The following is a 20,840-nucleotide window of genomic DNA, read 5'->3' on the forward strand; positions in this document are numbered from 1 at the left end:
TAAAAGGATCCAGTAGAAAGGAAGTGGGGAAGTAGGAAGTGCAAAAAACAACCTGTTGCGCTTCTATTGAGAACAATAGAAACCATAACGTTTCGGCATGTCTGGCACGAGTGTCACTCGTTATAGTCGCGCAAAAGGTTAAATCGTATTTTTGAACTTTTTCCTAATGAGGTCAGGCTTGTTCCATGGGTTGTATGCTGCTAACCGCTGAGGAGAAAGTAAAATGACTTTTTTTCGAATTACGAAAGATACGGTAAACTTCAAGAAAATGTGGGAAAATGTTTTCCCAAAACAAGTCTCTGCTTTATACAAAGCGCCTCAAACGCTGTGCGTTTATAGATTTGTCTGTTAGAAGAAAAAATAGAATAAATAGAATTGAAGGTAGTTTAGTAAGTAATCCAGGCAGTAGCGCTTGTTTGTCAGTGTTCATTTGAGCTCATTTTTATACGGTGTATTAGGTTCCTTTTTTTGACGTTTCAAAAATGAACCGCTCCTGCCAGGTCTATTTTACATGGTTTAGTAGATAAGGAAGAAGTGACAGGAAATGCATGATATCGATACTTTGGAATCTTTGGGAAAACGAAAAGGTCGATTTAAACATTTTCTCACAAACAACTTCGATATTTTTCACTCTTATGGGTATTAGGGAATCTGGCACACGAAGAGAGAAAATATCGCTTCATCAATTTTTCACAATCTCGCAAACGCAAATTCAATGTTAGGTATAGTTGAAAAGTGCGTTGTTGTTATGATTTAAATAATCAGTTACGAACCCCTGGACAATAATAGTCAATTTCCTAATATATCTAGCAATATTTATGGGCTAATATTACAGTCGATGTTCGATGTGAGCATAAAGATAAAGTTAAAAAACAAGATCCTCAACATCTACAGCGAATAAAATTACATTGCATTAGCTAACCGAAAAAATGTTGAATTTGAATCTCCGTATGTTTGATAACTCGCCATTGTCTCAGATCAAAAAACTTCACACGAAACCTTTTATTATTTTTTACTGAATTGCTAAATACATTTACCGTTATTTCTACCCGTACTACCCCCTAGAAATTTTCCTTTTCCCATTCCATTGGTGCCATCTATCATATCTTTCTTCAAGTTGAGGCTGAAAAACATTGCAGTTGGGACGGTTAAACGTATTCAACTGTCAAAAGTAATATCGAGCCGGGAGAAAAAAAATCAACAAAACTAATACACAAACTAATCAATCCGGCATTTTTTTTGCTCTTCGTTGTGTTTGTTTATTTATTCGAATTGTGGCCTGATTTAGGCGATATTTTGGTGATTGAAAGTGATTAAAAAAGATACCAAAATTAATTATTCAAAGTATCACAACGCTATGTCGTTATCGGCAATAGCAAAAGTAAGTTTTCTGATTGGTTTTTTTGCTGTGTTGTTGTTCCCATTCAAAGGGGATGAATTTTAAGGCTAATTATCACATCTTCCTTGTTTATTGTTGGAACAAATCCGTTTAAAATGCAGCAAAATGTCCCACCCAAGCTGGTGCCATCAGTGCTATTCAATTTGTCATAATGTGGATTTTAAGTAATTTATAATGTTTGAATGATCGCTCGTCAATTGCGCTTTTATGTACATATACCACCGTCACCGCGGTGCACATAGAAATAGTAAGATGATGAATAACTCTCTGATTCTTACCCATTTTATCAAAATAGTTTGATGTGAAAAAGCATCACGAAACGTTTGTTGTATGAAAATGGGGTAAAGACGAACTTGTTTGCACAGTTGGAAAAATGAGTTGTTTGATTAGTATAGCTTTATATATATACAGTTAATTAATGACAATCCCAGTCTAATATTCAAGGATATCAGTTCACCTGATTAGCTGTTAATTAAACGAGCAAAATGTTTATTTTTTTGTATTAACAATCAACAGTAAAAATGAGTGAAATGAAATTTTGAAATTTTCAGAATCAAAACATTGATTGTGTTCGTCCAACAATATTCGAATAAATGGGAAGGTAACGAACTCCAAATATATTGTCGATTTAATTAATAATGGTGTAGCCTTAACTCCTGGTAAATACGTCTAACAAATTAACAAACTAAACTCGCATTAGCTTTCGTAACATCATGAGAAATTTCAATATTTCAAACCTCTTCCGATTAATGAACGTGATGCGACAGAAGTTACATAACATCGTCTAAGACTAACATTTTAACTCTTCATTCTGAAATTAATAAATTTATCGCAAGAAAAACGCGTTTTATTTGAATAATTTACCTGAACCTTTTTAGCGACCGGTTTTTGTTGTTTTCTCAAACTAAACCGACTAATGGCACGAAAACGAACAATCTGTCTTTAGTTTATTTCTAGCAACGCATCCATCTAAACATTTTCCAATCATTTTTTTTTTTGCTTTATCACTCAATTAACTTAAAAATGTCCGATTTACAGCCAGTGTTGTACAGTTATTGGCGAAGTTCTTGCTCATGGCGAGTTCGGATAGCACTTAACCTTAAAGAAATCCCATACGACATAAAACCGATCAGTTTAATTAAGGCTGGTGGCGAACAACACTGCAATGAATATCGCGAAGTCAATCCAATGGAGCAAGTTCCTGCCTTGCAAATTGGTAAGTAGCGGATTAAGTGCGCAATTTAGTTATTTGTGTAAATCCAAGTGATAAAATAGGTATTTATGACATCGAGTGTGAATTATACGTTATTAGGCAGTGGATGTGTAATTATGACACGAGGCCGCTGGCCGTGTGTCATTATACAAATCGTGAGCCTGATAAAGTACTTTGTACAGAGATTCATACAACAGAGGCATCTAAAATTTGCATATTTTACTCATTATGATGCTGAGTAGCATGAAATATTTTTTAGGCACTGGATGTGTAATTGTCAAATGAGGCAATGCAACGTTTGTCTCTCTAAAATAAAAGAAAGTTTTACTTTTCGATACTTAGTCGAGGGGTAAACTACGCAAACAAATCTTGTCCCATCTATTTGCTATTAGTGACTATTGGCGCATCTATTGGCGCACTATTTTCTTCTATTTGCCCACTATTTCCTTCTACTGGCGCCAATAGCAAATAGCACCTGTCCCAGTATTTGCCAGCGTAATTTCCCGCTTGCACTCAGTTGAGAGAAGAATTGTCTTTGCTGTTTACAACTAACTTTTTCTTTACGTGACTGGTGCAAAAAACGTGACAAAAAAAATCCAAAATTTTTTAGTTTTTATTACTTTCTGGAGTGCCGATGCCGATTCCGGTGCCGATACACCAGTTATTTTATGATCATTTTAACCAATTTGTATACAGTTTTCCCCCTGGAGAGCATTGAACGAACTTTCATTTTCTGTTGTAACATAACTGTTTTTGAGTCGATGCTACGGGCACGTTTTCGACTCAATTTGCACATCAGAGCTCACTCTTTTGGAGTTACCTTTCAGTGAATATGTGTGCTTATATATGACGCTTAGTCCTTAACTCCCGCTACGAATGGATTAAAGGTGTTACAAGCGGCACTTTAAACCAAATAGTCCCAGTACCAAAAAAGGTGGTGTTGTAGTTTTTCTACGATAGGAGCAATCAAAGTCATTGATGAAGTTATAGCGACGAGAGCACATCATACAATGTATAATGGTTAATAAATCACACCAAACCTTTCCATCGCAGGAACTTAATCGGTTGCTTTGTAAAACTTGTTTATTGCGTGCTATGATAATGAACTGACGGGTGAATTCATCGTTCTACTACGTCTGTTCTCTCGTTTTCGCTTATGCAATAAAATAACGTATTGTCCTCATGAGTCAAGCATATCACTCATGTCTCAATAATCTAATAGTGGGTAATTAGCACGCACGGCCTTTAATTCACAAAAAGGACCGAGAGTTATGAAAAATTGGATTTGTGTTTTTGTGCATATTATTCGACATGCAGATTTTATTAGCATAAAGGGACTGAATTTATAATCCCATCAAAAATCTACATAGGTTGAGCGTATATATGTACGGTAGAATTAAACTATTTACTGAGACGAAACTGTTTGTGTGGCATGGCTATTTCAGACTAAAAAGCAATTTTCTATTAGTTCTAGTTAATTAACAAAGAAAAGTCGCACAGGGTAGAACGTGCTGCATATTATATTGTCCGACACTACACACACTTGCTTGTCGTAACTTCAATTTTCGCATTCGAAAACTTCTGCACCACATTGGTCTCACATTCTTCTAACTTTTGAAAATTTCTCTCAACACCATCCCGATACTGTTTAACTTCATCATCGACGATGCTCATGGTGCCATTCCATCCATCGACTGAAAATTTCACAACACTTTCCAACGTTCTTGAAATTTTCCACTGTTCACTCATCGGGTTGTACATGCCAATAGCGTGCAGTGCATTCGTTGTGCCCAGAGCGGATTCATACAGCATTGTATTGACCATTGAATGAAAATATCTGGTCGACAGTGCAATGGTTGAGTTGATGTTATCAATACCGCATTTAGATAACACTGACAGATTATCTGCCGTCATGTGATTGATCTGATAGAAATTGTACAACCAGCATGGTCGTTTCAAATCGGTTTTACGGTTCAGCCTTATGTGGCTTTGTTTCTCCAATGCGTCCATGTATACGATTGCGTTTGATGTTTCAGCAATCACATCTAAGGTGTGCGTTGAAATTATTCGGGAAATGGTTGACTGCTGATCGGTTAGATAGTTAAGAGAGGTGATGTGGGCTGATAGTAGATGGGTGTTCATCTCTTTGAGGCGTTCCACAAAGATGTCGGTCGAATTGGACGAATGTACCTGATTGGTAGGACCTTAATTAACTTCAGTTTGCCGATTCAAATTTTTAATAGAAAATTTTGGGTTCTTACTACGGTTGTCATCCCAACAATAAACATCAGTCCAATTTTATAAAGCTGAATTTTCGTCTTCATTTCTTTTCCTTTTGTTTTTTTTTTACACGGAGTGAATACTGAGCGATCGGATATTTTACAATTTGTCTTGTGTCTTCGGGAAATTCAAGTGATTAATGGTTTTCTTTGGCTTTTTTTTGTGTGAATGGTTTCACAGCCTTTATCAATTAATTACAGTCAATAACTACGTTTATAAGTTTATTGTCGATGTTGTTTTATTATTGTCGTCACACTAATTTAACTGTGGAATTTAACGATAAAATTTTGATAACACTCCCTTTATGTTCATCATTGTTTACGGCAAGGCATATACATATACCGACATATACATGTTGCTATTAGTAGCAGGAAGTAATGTCATTTGCATCAACTTAAATTTCTTTGTCATGTAACATGATGATCATGTTTTCGATTTCAACAGTCTGGTGAGATGGAAAAATTGGTATTTTTGGCACGAATCCTATGTTTTCTATGGAAACGTCTTCTGACTAGGGTGGTCAAATTTTTCATATTTCTTTTAAACTCTTGACCACTCCTGTTGTACTCAGGATGGCCCAGAGAATCTGTCATAGAAGAAAATCTTTTCATTGAAAATTTTGCATATTTTATACCTTGGAAAAAGCGAATTTAAAAAAGCTTACCTGCCCATGAACTTACCTAAACAGTCATACCTCACATGACTCCAATGTATATACTAATTATCTGCAAGTAAAATAGAAATTTATTGTCTAAAATTCATCACTGACTTATTTCCCAATGGAGCCCATAATCTCCATCATGCTAGAGCCATTTTTCAGCTATTAACTCCGGTCAATAGCAATGGTTGCAACTCACACATGCCATGTAATCATTCGGTGATGGATTAAACCTCACTCTACTGCCCCGAAAATCAGAAATCGCTCTTGAGGTATAATAAAATCATATTTAAAATAAAAGATTCTCTGAACTATCCTGAGTGCTTTTAGGCGTTAAAAATAAATAAAAAATTCGACCCAACCTTCTGACAAAGCAAAACAATGTTTTCTGGAACACACCCTTAAAAACATGGCAAATACGGTCGTAATGCAGTTGTTCATTGTAAAAATTGCAAAAAGATTTTTGCTTTCAACGAAGTCGATATAGGTCAGAAACTACGAACTACATAATAATGAATGACTAGTGAATCCGTGTTCTAATGTTGAAAATCTAGCTTTACACTGCCATAAGTTCTATTGATCCTGGGGTAGGGTTTTTAGAGTCAAATCAGGCTAAAATTTGTTCACTTTTAATTTACAGATGGTCACACTCTCGTTGAGTCCGTTTCAATTATGCATTACCTTGAAGAGACGCGACCACAACGACCACTATTACCACAAGACGTGCACAAACGGGCTAAGGCTCGGGAAATCTGTGAGGTTATTGCGTCCGGCATTCAACCGCTACAGAATTTGATCGTTCTAATTCACGTCGGCGAGGAAAAGAAAAAAGAGTGGGCCCAACACTGGATAACGCGCGGATTTCGCGCTATCGAAAAACTGCTATCAACTTCGGCTGGCAAGTATTGCGTTGGCGATGAAATATCGGTAAGAGTTTTTGATTCAATTTAGGAAGTACTTGACTTGAATACCTTCTCGCTAGTTATCCTATCATCTTTTCCAATTATTTAACTGATTTGGTGCGGAATTCAAATTGTGAATAAAATGTACGAAATTTGGCAGCAAATTTAAATAATCTTCGCTTACAGATTGCCGACTGTTGCTTAGTACCACAAGTCTTCAATGCCCGACGATTCCATGTTGATCTTCGGCCATACCCCATAATCTTGCGCATCGATCGAGAATTGGAGGTGCATCCGGCTTTTCGGGCTGCTCATCCATCGAATCAACCTGATTGCCCTCCAGAGGCTGCCAAATAAGTTGCCATACCGTTTTAAGTCAAAGCCATTTATATGTACTTTACAAAAGTGTGTATTCCCTCAAAACGAAAAGAATTTAATTTAAAATTTATTCTGTAAACGTAACATTTTAGTGCGGTAAGTCTTGTCTCTTCTTCTCTATTTTTTTTATTATTATTTCCATTGTATTAATTTGTGTGGGTACATGATCGATCATCAGGTTATTTACTCTGATTTATTTCTCTTTTTTTTAATTTAAGAAACCGAGATACTCGAACATTTTTATGATTTTATGGAAGAAATTTCCTTTAATTTGCGATAAAGTAAAATATTTTCAAAAGAAAGAAGTTGTTGTATTGCCTTTTTTGACCCCTTTTCCCTTTCGAGACTGAGTGAAAGGAAGGGAGCTCTTGTGGAAAAATGAGACGATGCATCAAAACTTAAAAAATGAAGGATGTGCGCAATAAATAGTTCTCCACGTTTGACCTGCAAATTTTAGTTGACGAATAAGTTCTGAAAGAACAGGTTAACACACTCATAAAAGCTGGCATTAAAATATGATGAGTGCTATAGCTTCAATACAAACATTTTAGTAGACGAAAAATCTCTTCTAAATTGGTTTACTGTCTTCGTGATCGAGTCAGATGTGAGCGAGCCTGTCTTTTTAGAATTTTGATTGACGCTACCTGCTTGGACACGAAAAGTAGTTAATGAGAACTTAAAATATGTACGTCAATGATGCCGATCGTCAAAATCAAAAATGAAACTTAATTTGTATTTAGGTGAATTCTTCGCAGCGGTCACTTATTTTTTCGCGTTAATGCCTCAGCGAAGAGTTCAACTAATTTGAAATGCAACAGCAACACAGTAGCAACCAGTTATTTTTGATTTAATGCCACCACGAAAAAAGGCTGTGGCCCAACCTCCTAATAATATACAACCTTGGCAACCACAGCGGATCATACTGACACAGAGTGTGAGCTGTGTGGAATGTGTGGAATTCATTAAAAACGTGGAAATCATAAGATGTAAGACAATTGAGATGTCGTGGACTGTACATACTTCTATGAGAATTTAAGGCAATTTTCGGATGATTCCACATTTTTATATTTTTGCCCAATCTTCGTTGAAAGCAATGGTAAGTGTACGAATTTTGATCTAAAAAAAAAAGTTTACCAGTGGAAACCCGCCGTACTTAAATACAATCTCATCAAAGTCATTGAAAACCATGAGCATTGAGTTAGTTCAAGAAAGTAAAGATAATGCCATGAAAGCCAATAAGAACTCAACAAAGTTCAAATTTAACGTGAAACTTCAGAAAAGTCATGAAAAGGTAGAATAGGCGTAGAAGTGTTATGGTTAAAACAATTTTACGATAGAATTTGTTCGAAATCTAGACCAAAGTTTATTCTTCACGTTTCTGTAATTTAAACTTTGAAACCCCAAACGTCATAAGACTTCAGGCTAGGTTAATTGTTCGAAATTCGAACAACTATTTTTGAATTTAGGAGGGCTTCTAAAGCTGGTTTGGTAATGCTGCAGCAGCTGAGGTAAGCATTTCAGAGTTAGGGGAAAAGTTATTCTTTCCCATAAAAAGAAAAAATCCTAAGAATGATCAAGAACTACATGAATTGTTAACGGTCCACCATGCTGTGAATTAACGAAAAGCAAAGTTTAGCTTCTTTTTAAAAAAAACCTTTATGTATAATTTACCATTACACTCTTTGACGATTTAATGCTACAATTTTTTCTTGGTTCCGCATCTGTATACTCCCAAATAACGGCAATAAGAAGCAACTCAACTTAATCGTGTTATCTCCATTTTTATTACCCTTTCGGTAAATTATGTTTGCAATCGGTAGTTTGCAATTAGTGCTAATAAACTGTAGATGGTTGTCTGGGACAGATAGCGACACGGAAAAGTGTTATCAGAAAAAAATGACTGTTGTGTCAATAATTAACCAAATAGATATTGCAAAATTGTCAGGTTGATCAAAGAACGAGACAATTTTACTAAACAACCTTAAGGAACCCTTTGTCCACAGGACAGGAAACAACTACAGCGATAAACATTTAAAAGTATCATCATTTTAATTTGTTATTTCACCCAGTTCTCTCATTGGCGCACAGATACGTAAATATAAAGAAATTTAACCTGTTACAGACATATGACATACAGATGTCTGTTGAAAACAAATGAAGTAAAAGATTGTTGAAATCAATATCTGAAAATGTTCCATCGAATGTAGTATAATAGTTTGAATAGTAAAAATATTAATATGCTTGCCGTCTGCGACAGCTAGTTCAGTAACAACAAACAAAAGACATTTGGTACATTTCGGAGTGCTCTTTGAAGTGACAATTTTGAAAGTAGTGTATTGTGCTATAGACACAATGAGGGATAGAAGTTTTCACAAGTTATACTTATAATACAAGCAAAAAATTGTTCTTCGTCCACGGTAATTAATTTACAAAAAATAGTACTTACCAATGGGGCAAAATTTACCAAAGGCAGTCAAAATCAAAATATCAAAACAGACCGTCAGAAAAATGCGGTTTTTGATTGCTGCCACAATTTTAATTTATTATTCGTGTTCGAAGTGAATATATTGCAATAAATTTATGATTCAAGCTGAAAAACAACTTAGTCAAGTGCGAGTTGTCCAAAAAAGCCGTTTCGCTCATATTGAATGTAAAAAGCGATTTTATGGTTGATTATCGTAGATGGATCGACCAGTAACTCAAATCACGATGTTGCCAAGCTGGGATCGGTCTGGTTTGGTCTAGGGGGCCGATGTTGCCAAACACTTCTTTTCGCTCTATGAAATTTTGATTTTTGAAAATTTATTTAAAAATATAAAATGAAATATTTTTGACATGGTTCCATGGGAGAAATTATTCCGAATGGTGACAATTTTATGTTAAAAATAAAAATAACATTAATTACTTTAAAAAAAGCATTTACAGGATTTTCCAGATTTTATAGAGCCGAAAGAAGTTTTAGCTGACGGCGGCTCCCTGGCCCAAACCAGGTCGATTCCAGCTTGGCAACATTGCTATTCGAGTTCGTGGCCGACCCACATACGATAATCAACCATACAATCGCTTTTTACATTCAATATGAGCGAAAGGACAACTCGCACCAGACTAACTTGTAACAGCTGATTGTTGGCAATATATTTTGGTTAAATTCATTTTTTCTTTTCAATTTTTTGAAATTTTTTTTCAATGGAAAACTTCTTTCCACCATTGTTACTACACAACAGAAATTAATGGAAGACATAGGACAACAAAAAAATCAATTTGCTGTCCAAAAAAGGTGTTCGATGAGAGTCATTTAAAATTGTTAAAATTGTAAACAAACGCTCATTTCAAGTACGGGTTTGAATCTTAATTTCAGTTAATCATTGCTCTTAACCTATAATCGATATATTAATCAAAATTCTTTGATCTTTCGGCTTGTATACGAAATTCGATTCATAAATTTCAATGTCAAATGCAATTTCGAGTATATCAATGCTAATATTTATCATTTTATACCGATTACATCGTATTGATAGTTCGTGAGTCGAATGCCTAACAATCGGATCAATTATAATTTATTTATTCCGGTTTTTTGCTTCCAAACGCGATTAAGAGTTAGTAAACGTATCAACACAGTTTTTTCCAAGTTCAATGACGGTAACTCATAAAAATAATAAATAATTTTTTCGACAGCAGATGCTGAAAAAAGTTAACAACCTTTACTGAAGGTGATAATAATGAAGGCATCCACAACAATCCATTATAGCAAAATGCTTGCAGACGATATCTATTTGATTTTCCATCCATACAAAAAGTCTAATTGATCATGGTCAATTAAACGGCAAGCACAATGGTAAAATTGAACCGATTTAAGTTTTAAACCTTTTACTAACAACAAACGTATCTGTCTTTCTGTTACAGCCGATAAATCTGTGATTTTTTGATGTTGAAAATATCGACGGGTATGACAGCAAATCTTTTCCTTCATTTGTTTCAACATTGCACTTAGCTGTATGAGCGACTTGATCGTTTGTTTTTTGTCGTCGTTACAGTCAGAGGCAGTGAAATTTCAGCAAGAAATTTGATTCAGCTGTTTTCATCTGATCCATACATATAATCAAAATTGTTTATATTTGTTTGTACGGTTGAACCTGCTATACGCACGCGTGTGGTAATGGTATACATCTAGAGGGATTATTTTGAAAAACAGCCTACCTCAGAGGCCAAAACCACTTTTTAAAAAAAAATCGAAGCTTATGTGGCTGGTGAAAAATGGTCAAAAACCGAAAACTTTCACTTTTCTTACCAAAATTTCTCCAGTTACACGAGCCGTACAGGGTTAGAAAGATAATCACATGTACTATTGAGCCGACTTATTGGGTTTAAAATACATCGACACCGAAATATATGCAGTTGAAGTTTTCAACCGAAGATTTACACTGTTCTTACAGAAATTTCTCGAGGTACACAAAACGTACATGGTCGTGTGGGGTATCATTTGAAAGGTAATTTTATGTGATTTTGGACCAAATAGGGTATTATGTGGTTTGGATGCATATGCAATGAAATATGAACACTTAAACAGTTCATCTTCTATTTCATCGTAGATGCATTCAAACCACATGGAACCCTATTTCCCCAAAAGCACAAAAAATTACCCCACACAACCATGCGTTGTGTAACTTGAGAAATTTCTGTAAGAACAGTGTAAGTCTTCGGTTGCAAACTTAACTGGACATATTTCAGTATGGATGAATTTTAAAACCAATAGGTCCCTATTTGGCTCAATAGTACAAGTGATTACCTTTCCAATGACACCCCACACGACCCTGTACAGCTCGCGTAACTACAGAAATTTTGGTAAGAAAAGTGAAAGTTTTCTGTTGTTGATCACCTTTCACCAGACACAAAAGCTTCGAAGAATTTTTTTAAAAAGAGGTTTAGGCTTCTAGGATCGAAGTCCTTCCTTAGGACTTCTTAAAAATTCTAATAGACAATGCGACCGATTTCGGTAGGCTCTTTTTCAAAAGAATCCCTCTAAACAGTTTTGATTGGACGTGTGGATCAGCGGAAAAACAGCTGAAGCTGACTGTATCAATAACAAATGACTACCCGTTTCTGAAAGACTAAGTGGCTTCTGACCTTCTGACCGTAGCGTGTCACTTCTGTTTGGTGACACCAATTCAATTTTATTTCAAACTCTCTCTATATTTTTGCATCCCTTTCGGATATTGTATCAATGCAAAACTTAATATAGTTGTTAATTACAACAATTACTGTTCTCTAATGACTTATAGATAACTACTAAATAGACTGTAGTACAGATTCGTTGCATGCGATCTTTAATTGGTTCGTGAATAGTAAAAAAATGCCGTGCCTCCAACTAAGATTTTAAATGCGTCAAAGTTTTAAATACAATTCGAAAAGAGGTTAAAATATCTAAAACATTTTGCTGTCAAATTATGGGGAATTGGTTGTCACAATTAACATAAGAAGAAAATTTAAATTTCCACAGAATAATATTTTGGCGACGCATTGTCATTCAATTTCATTTGAGTTAATGATGCGCACACATAGTCACACAGTATCAATTTGTAAATATTTTTCAATAATATTTACCATTTTAAAGCAATTTTTTCTGCCGATGATGTTAAGATATGAGGAGCGCACAAAACAACTACAACTATTTGGCCAAGCGAGTGTTTTAGTTAAAATTTTAATTTACATTTTATATTGACAAAAATGGAAGAACACTCTAAGAGGCTGACGACCTTCGCATACTAATCATGTCGTTTCCATATGTATTCTTAATCAAATGCAGCTTAAAATATGCGCACGAACATTGGTATTTGGTTCAAATATTTTGAAATATTCTTCTAGTTGCAACCGGTGTATATTCTGATCAAGTTACCAAACCATATGACCTCAAGGCAGAGCCTATTCTTCAGGAAAATAGTGGTTTATGAAGCAGGGCCTGTTGTTGGTAAATTTACTTAGAAAAACTTGTCATAATTTACCAAAATTTACCGAAATTTGACAAAATTTACCAAATTTGCCAAAATTTATCGAAATTTGTTTTTGGTACATTTTGGGAAAACTTCGGTAAATTTTGATAAATTCCGGTAAATTTTAGTGAATCGATGGCAAAACCTTTACAGCTTCACCAAATTAAGTTAAATATCTTCCTATGTCTGAGACATTGTGGAATCATAAAGACCAAGAGACCAAATAATTTTATAATCTTTAAACTTTCATGTAAGCTTTTTTCATCTACTTTTTACGAGAATCAGTTACTTCTTTTCGCTTTGTAAAAATAGTTATTTTAACCACATTTTGCGGAGGATTCAGGAAAAGAATTTCCTGGAAAATTAGCCCTGAACTAAATCTTTATTGTACGATAGGAGCATCTGCTGCTATAAGGAGTTTGCACAGATCGATGACATAGTGAGTGTATTTCTCCCGTAACGTAAAGCTTCCAATATATATATTTGTCCATCAATTACACTAATGACAACCAGCATACGGTCTACCGAATAAACAAATGAAATTGAATAATAACATTAACAATTGAAGATTGCAAATATATATACACAATGTGATCGCTCTCGAGCAATTGATCTAGCCGGAGAAGGTTTCAAACCGAATTATAATTCAGATACGTTAGTATCACAATATCTGCAGACTGGGTCAGTCGCACCATCATTGTGTTTAAACAACAACAAATTAAACTATCAACTCGTCTCATGTTTATCGTATCGTTTATTAAAACATTTTCTTTTATTGAAATAGGTTTTAGTGTTCGGCAAAAGACAATAGTTTTTCTTCTAAAGTTTGAATGAATTTGAAAAAATGACCAAAACGGTGGTCCATTTAAAACACAATGAATTTGATGTTGATGCAATTTTAAGTGAATTGGGAGGTTTTGGAAAATTTCAAATAATTAACTTTTCACTCATCTGTATATCCATAATTATATCGGCTGTAACATCATTGACATTCTTATTTACGACAGGAAGTCTTAATTATCGGTAAGTGATAGGATTTTGTGGGTAGTGTTGTTCTTGTCTCTATTTCTATCTGTATTCAACCTGTAAATATTTCATTAAAATACAGTCATCTTGGTATGTCAACTAACTAAAATAAAGTTTAATAAAGTAACACCTTCGACACAATTAGTTTTATTAGATTGATACAAAATCTATTACATCAATTGTTTTAACATGCATTTTCTGTATAAAACAGGAATCACACTGACGAGTGATCATTGCTTATATTTGGCTTCGATTGGTTCAAACTTCTATTTCGTAACGCTAAAGTAATAAATCAGTTCTCTGTGTATACTCTCAATGTTATTCTTAAACAAGTCACAATATTCGGAATATCAATTCTTAAATTCTAAAATAAATTCCGAAAAATTCTTAAAGTTCTTAAATATAAGAAATTTAGGAACTTTGAGAATTTTCAAGAATTAATTCTCAAAAATTCTTTTAATTTTCAAAAACTCCTGATAATTGACAAGAAATTCACATGATTCCTTTAAATTCTTGACAAAGAATTACCGAAAAATATCCGATTACTAAGCCCTGTTCTCAAAAGATACGCAATCAAAAGATATGTTTTATCGACCGAAATGTTTAGAAAATGTGTGGATCTTCTTCTTCGCCTATATAACTCCCTAATAGACTAGGTACATACTTAATGAATGGTACCTATAAACATTACCTATTGCATATTGCATCGATGAACGAGTGTACAATCAAACTGTACACTTATCATAATAAGTTCTCACGCTTATTTAAATCAGAAACAATTAAATGTCTATTTAGAACGCGAGGGGTAATTAACTAGATGAATTTGGTGGCATCATGAGCTTCTATATGATGTTCGGGATGAAGGTGTACTAAAACAAAAATTCAGATTACAGAGAATAATTGGGAAATCAGTACATTTCCTTTACTGTAATTGTAAATTTACTCGAGGACACAGCTTTTCTCTAGCTGTTTTGTCGCTCGATCTTTAATTCAAATTGTATCTTAATTGCACTTAGTAAGGCCATTAATTTTAGAAAAGAAAAGTTTTTGAGATTTAGGAAAATTAACAAACTTTGAATACTTACTTTGTAAATGAAAAAGCATGATCTTTCTTCGTCTTCTTCCAACTATAAATTTTGTATTCAACTAAACTGTGTGAATCACAATTCATTTACTTTTGAAAATAAATTGAAAAATTATCCGTTGTGAGTCAGGGCCACGTTGGAATGGAAAATAAACTGTTCGCAGACGACAAGCAATCACCATTGTATTTTTGACAAATCTATTACTTATATGTATTGATCTTACAACTTCTAACAGATGCATCATACACAATAGATAGATCATCTTCAAGATACGGTACTTTCAGACGTAACCTCACTTAAGGCGTATTATTTGGTCAATAAATAAAATAAATAATAAACATTAAGTTTCGTTAAACGTTTCGTTCATTCATTCATTTGTATTAGATTTTTTTAACGTGGATGGCAATTTAAACGGGCTTGAAGATAATCTATATTTCAATTCGATAGTCTTAACGTATATTTTGATGTATAAAATCGAGTTAGTCATCGACATCAACACCAACTATGTCTGCAATTAACTTAGAATAATGACTACTGAAGACAGTTCACAAATTATTGGTAGAAAAAATTTGAATACGAATGTGTCTTTTTCCAGATGTAAAATATCAATATGTGATGCCGAACCTGCTGAATATGAACCCCATTGGCTTATTAACGCCGTTCCATATGACCGTGCAGTTCCGGAAAAATGTTTCCGTTACATAAACACGATCGAAAACACTTCGCAATGTTATGATGTAAACTTGTTCAACACAACTAATAGAGTTCGTTGTGACGAATTCATTTATGAAACGGACGAAGTGACGTTGCTGAACGAGGTAAGTATCAAGTTTGATGAGCTTTCGTCGAACTTTTATATTGTGGTAAAGATGAACTATAGTCCGGGCTCCTCTAAAATCCATTTTCAGTTTGATCTTACGTGTGAGGAAAATGAGTGGAAGTTGACGTTTGTCGGTACTGTAAATGGAATTGCATTGCTCGTGGCCATCCCAATTTTAGGTCATCTATCCGACAGGTACGACTCAAGGTCCAGTTACATTAATGTCAGATTTAAAGGTTCATTTTTCACAGATATGGTCGCCGTACGCTCTTTGTTCTTGGTTTATTTGGCTCAGCCATTTTCGGTTTATTGAAGTCATTTTCAAGCACATACACGATGTACATTCTGTACGAGTTTCTCGAAGCTGCAATAGGAGCAGGAGCGTATGCTACGTCATTTATATTAGCAATGGAACTGCTAGAACCGAATAAACGTGTCATTGGTGGAACATTAATAGCCTGCAGCTATACAATTGGTGAAATTTTGTTGGGCGTTATCGGAATGACTGTTACAAATTTTCGGTCACTGTTACGAGTATCGTACACACCGTTGCTTGCAGTAATTTCTTACTTTTGGCTTGTGCCAGAAAGTGTGCGGTGGCTGGCGATTCAAGGTAGAAGAGAGGAGGCTACAAAAGTTATTCTACGTGCAGCCGAAACAAATTCAATAAAATTATCGGATTACGTTCTCGATATGATCAAAGCGTCGAATTCTGCTACAGATAAAAATACCGTCACAATTAAGAATGACGAATCCAGAGACGTTGACTGCACAAAACAGCAATCATTTTTCGCTATTTTTCGATCAAAAATTCTTCTCAAAAGACTCATAATTTGCTCGTTTTGCTGGATTACGAACGCTCTAGTCTACTACGGCCTTAGTTTGAATTCGGTGAATTTGGCTGGTTCCAAATACATCAACTTTATGCTCGTTTGTGCTGCTGAAATTCCGGGATATTTCATTACCGTTATGGTGATGGAAAAGGCAGGCCGAAAATGGTCTCTATGCGGCTCAATGATTGTATGTGGCATTTCCTGTCTTGGATCTGAATATTTGCCAGAAGATGAGCCCATCTTTCGATTAGTATTGTTTCTCATTGGAAAAAGTGCAATTACCGTATCGTTCACGGTGCTCTACGTTTATACGGCCGAACTTTATCCGACAAATTTAAGGAGTAGTTTAATGTGTGCCTGCTCTATGATTGGCCGTGTCGGATCGATAGCGGCTCCACAAACTCCGCTTCTTGTCCGGTACTATGCATCTTTGCCGTTGCTGTTGTTTGGGAGTATTTCCATAGCGTCTGGAGTGCTGGCATTAAGATTTCCCGAAACTTTGAACACAAATCTACCGGACACTATTGAAGAAGCTGAAGAACTGGGAAGACATTCTCAAGACACCAAGGTGTAATTTTTTGTGATATTTATTAACTTCAATTCAAAGTGCTGATTTTGTGTGTGAATGGGTGTGTACTGTGCAGACATTTGTGATATGATTTTTGTTAAATTTTTATGTTAAATTTTCGACACAATAATAGACGTAGCGTAAATAAATATTGGTTACAACAGATTATCGGTTTAAAACCTTTTACGAACAGCGGAATATTATTACAGAATCCTTTCCTTTTTTTGATCGAAGCATATTGGCGATAAATTGAAACAAAATGTACTCTTTTCTAGCGTAAAAACTTTGTTGCGACTCAACGGTAAGTGCTCCAAAACAGCGACAGTTCAAAAAACACCTGTGTCAAAGCACGTAGCTTTATTTGACGTGCTAAAACCTCTATTAATCTGCTAGGTGCTTTGGCTCTGCGATACATCAAATTGAAAGGTATTGACAAAACGAATCCGAATATCGAGATTTTATGAAAATCAGGTGTAAATATCTAAACTTAAGGAAAATCGAGTTAGTCAATCAGTAGTTATAGGCGAGAAGGCGAGGAAAATATCGCGTTTTGTTTGTTTTGCCTGTTTTTCAAGCATATCTCCGAATATTTTCGCTCGAAAATCGTGTACGCTATTATATATTAAATGAAAGGTATTGACGAGACAAAACCAATTTTTTTTTATGAAAAGCAGGTTGATCGATCAGTAGCAACCAAAACAGTGTGATTTGCTTGTTTTACACGTTTCTCACTAGTTTTTCCAGCATTGTAGAGAAATTCCATTGAAATACAGCCTCCGTCAACCAGAATCGCTACGATTCAAGAATATCCATAACATTCTCATATACGATTCCAATAAAATTTCTCTACTTTTACTATGCCCCATTTTATTGGTGGGTCAGGGCCCTTGCCTGACTGAATTTCTCAATCAATTTTTGCGATATAAGTATATAAGTATATAAACACTGAAGGCACCGCAGATCTGCAAAAACACGCGGATCCCTACTTTCGGGTGAATATAATTTTCATAACGTTGGACACAAGTAAAATCGAGTGAAAATCACCCTAAATATTCGTAACTTGACAGTTGCAATCTGCACCCTGACTTATTTTCTTATAAATTTCGCATTTCTTTTAATGTATCCAAAACAAATATTTAGAATAAACAAGGCGAGCTAAGACTTGCATTTTCAAACGATCGAAGTTCCAATTGTCTGCTATAAAAGGTGTTAAAAATTTATTGCTTACGTATTACGTATCGTCATTTTATAGATACGGGGGAACACACCACTTCTGAAGATTTTACATATAAAAAAAAATCACCACATCGTTATGGCGACGAGAATCGTCACAGAAGGTGAATTTTTGTATGAAATCCGCCATTTTATCTTCAACTGTGGTGTGTCACCCGCGTATTTGTCTGCAGGACCTCTTCAAAGTTTACAGCCTTGGAATTTTTTTGCTCAAAAATAGTGTGCGGATATGGCAAATGAATGTGTATTGACGAGACGAAACAAAATATTTAAAATTTGTGTAGGTGTATACTAATTTATTTAAAAAAATCTGCCTGCGGCGCTCCTTATTCTCTTACAATTTCTTTATAAGGTAAGCACACAGAGAAAAATCCTGGATTAGATTTAAATCTTTTTCGGATTACATATAGGACCAAATTTATTTTTGGATTGAAATTGAAATCTAATTTTTCGAAAGATTACTTGCATTTAATCTTTCGAAAATAATCTGTCAATGGATTAGATCGAAATCTTCCAAGAGATTTAAATTTTTTTTTATTTTGAAATTAAAAATTTTTTTACAACATTTATCTGAATATTGGGTCAGATTTATTTGTTTTATTTATTCTGAAATTGGGAATTTTATTTGTTTAGTTGAAATTAAATGTTTTTTTTTTACTTACTTTGATCAGGATTTGAACTCTTTCACCTCGGTACCTCCGTATCTCCAGTCCTGTACTTTACCACTGAGCTATTGGGTTCTTAATCTTAGCAAGATTTAATTTCGAACCGTTGTTACGGAGATTTTAATCTTTCAAAGATTAAAAAATAATCTTCTGAACGAATCCTTTGTACCAACTGAGGTAACCATCATAGTAAACGAGTTCAAATCCTAATCGAAGGCAACATTTTTTTTCTTCATTTTTTTAATTATTCAATTAACGATTATTATATTTCATAAATCTGGATAAGCAACGATAAGGAAGTTGAACCTGGCAAAAGTATTGAAAAGTAGGAAAATATTATAATAAAACGATATTTTGCGCCCATATTTAATTGTACAATTGATTAAGAAGTATAACAGACCAATTTGCATGGAAGAATTTATTTAATTTTTTAACGATTTTCAACTCATAAATCAATATTCCTAAAGAAAAGCAAAAAAAAAGTCTCAAACATTAAGTGTGCTGTGGTTTTTATTTTTACTTTGAGTCGCTAACATATGAAAAAAAATTACACATCTACCATCTACTAGCTTCTAATCACAAACTATATACTATATACTATATATAAACTATATTTAATCCGAAACGTAATCTATCGAAAGATTTTATTTTTGTAATCTTTGAAAAAAGATTGAAATGAAATCTTTAGAAAAATTTAAAATGTTCGTAATCTTTCCGTAGATTAAACATTTAATCCGACTTTTTTCTCTGTGCAACCGTGAAGTGTCCTAATGAAAGTCGATGTTAAGATGTCAGTGTAAAAGTGTAAATTTATATGAAACAAAAACGATAGGACAACCTCACGGTTCATAAACCGTGAGTCGTCCTATGACGTTTGTATATGGGACGAAGTAACTTATAAACTTTAACACATTGAAGGAGCCGAGGAATAACTCCAATTAATTTTCTAAAAATGTAAAGTTTAACTTTTGAATTTTAGAAAATATTTGGAGGTATTCTTCGGCTCCTTACTTTCCAGCGTACCTTAAGTGCCTGCTCGAGCATTAATGTAATTAATAAGTTAAAGAATGAATCTTTGCAATATTGTAGTGAAATCATCACTACCAATATAAATTACGGTAAAAATTTGCCCTGTACCAAAAAGAATCCGTTTCCAAACAACGATTGCACATATAAACCTACGAATCAATGTAACAAACGACCCCCGCACAGGCACATTTTATATAAATCCCTTGTATAAACAAACATATACGATTTGGATTTAACCAGCTAAATAAAATCTCACACACAAAAATTATGTAGCATTTACATAACATACAATTTTTCATATACACAATTCAAACCTCACGCGTATAAACCAATCCAAAAAAAGCGTATACCTAAATTTTCCATTTCACGATACACAAACATAAGAAAGATCGAACACATAAGATCTGAATTATATCAATTACGCAATTCAGACCCCTCACATAGAAGTCAAACATATCTAACGTTCATCATTTTTTCATATACACGATCTGAATCGCACTCGTGTAATCCAGTTCACGAAAATCATATACCTAAATTTTCCAATTCATTATACACAAACATAAGAAAGATCGAACACATAAGATCTGAATTATATCAATTACGCATTTCAGACCCCTCACATAGAAGTCAAACATATCTAACATTCATCATTTTTCCATGTACACGATCCAAATCTCACTCGTGTAATCTAGTTCACGAAAATCATATACCTAAGTTTCCCAATCCGTTATATACAAATAAAAGAAAGATCGAATACATAAAGA

General features: G+C 34.4%; 3 protein-coding genes across 3 annotated transcripts; 2 read left to right on the top strand and 1 right to left on the bottom strand.

Annotated features, from left to right (window-relative positions):
* Positions 1–1,193: 1,193 nt before the first annotated feature.
* Positions 1,194–7,067, top strand: LOC119067456 (probable maleylacetoacetate isomerase 2). Its single transcript, XM_037170439.1, has 4 exons — positions 1,194–1,381; positions 2,438–2,615; positions 6,191–6,477; positions 6,639–7,067. The coding sequence occupies exons 1-4, from the start codon at positions 1,358–1,360 to the stop codon at positions 6,807–6,809; spliced, it is 660 nt and encodes a 219-aa protein (XP_037026334.1). The 5' UTR covers positions 1,194–1,357; the 3' UTR covers positions 6,810–7,067.
* LOC119067455 lies at positions 3,903–5,114 on the bottom strand. Its single transcript, XM_037170438.1, has 2 exons — positions 4,874–5,114; positions 3,903–4,802 (listed from the first exon to the last, which is right to left on the bottom strand). The coding sequence occupies exons 1-2, from the start codon at positions 4,934–4,936 to the stop codon at positions 4,146–4,148; spliced, it is 720 nt and encodes a 239-aa protein (XP_037026333.1). The 5' UTR covers positions 4,937–5,114; the 3' UTR covers positions 3,903–4,145.
* Positions 7,068–13,469: 6,402 nt separating the features above from the next.
* Positions 13,470–17,312, top strand: LOC119067193 (organic cation transporter protein-like). Its single transcript, XM_037170024.1, has 4 exons — positions 13,470–13,840; positions 15,524–15,746; positions 15,837–15,943; positions 16,000–17,312. The coding sequence occupies exons 1-4, from the start codon at positions 13,662–13,664 to the stop codon at positions 17,153–17,155; spliced, it is 1,665 nt and encodes a 554-aa protein (XP_037025919.1). The 5' UTR covers positions 13,470–13,661; the 3' UTR covers positions 17,156–17,312.
* Positions 17,313–20,840: the final 3,528 nt, after the last annotated feature.

This window comes from Bradysia coprophila, assembly GCF_014529535.1.
Source record: "Bradysia coprophila strain Holo2 chromosome X unlocalized genomic scaffold, BU_Bcop_v1 contig_12, whole genome shotgun sequence".
NCBI classification, from domain to species: domain Eukaryota; kingdom Metazoa; phylum Arthropoda; class Insecta; order Diptera; family Sciaridae; genus Bradysia; species Bradysia coprophila.

Excerpts from the sequence above, each read along its gene's own strand:
- LOC119067456 (XM_037170439.1), top strand. The coding sequence starts at position 1,358 with ATGTCGTTATCGGCAATAGCAAAA. Across the intron at positions 1,382-2,437 it reads CGTTATCGGCAATAGCAAAA|CCAGTGTTGTACAGTTATTG; the intron begins GTAAGTTTTCTG and ends TCCGATTTACAG. Across the intron at positions 6,478-6,638 it reads GCGTTGGCGATGAAATATCG|ATTGCCGACTGTTGCTTAGT; the intron begins GTAAGAGTTTTT and ends CTTCGCTTACAG.
- LOC119067455 (XM_037170438.1), bottom strand. The coding sequence starts at position 4,936 with ATGAAGACGAAAATTCAGCTTTATAAAATTGGACTGATGTTTATTGTT. Across the intron at positions 4,803-4,873 it reads TTGTTGGGATGACAACCGTA|GTACATTCGTCCAATTCGAC; the intron begins GTAAGAACCCAA and ends CCTACCAATCAG.
- LOC119067193 (XM_037170024.1), top strand. The coding sequence starts at position 13,662 with ATGACCAAAACGGTGGTCCATTTAAAACACAATGAATTTGATGTTGAT. Across the intron at positions 15,747-15,836 it reads AAGTGACGTTGCTGAACGAG|TTTGATCTTACGTGTGAGGA; the intron begins GTAAGTATCAAG and ends ATCCATTTTCAG. Across the intron at positions 15,944-15,999 it reads TTAGGTCATCTATCCGACAG|ATATGGTCGCCGTACGCTCT; the intron begins GTACGACTCAAG and ends CATTTTTCACAG.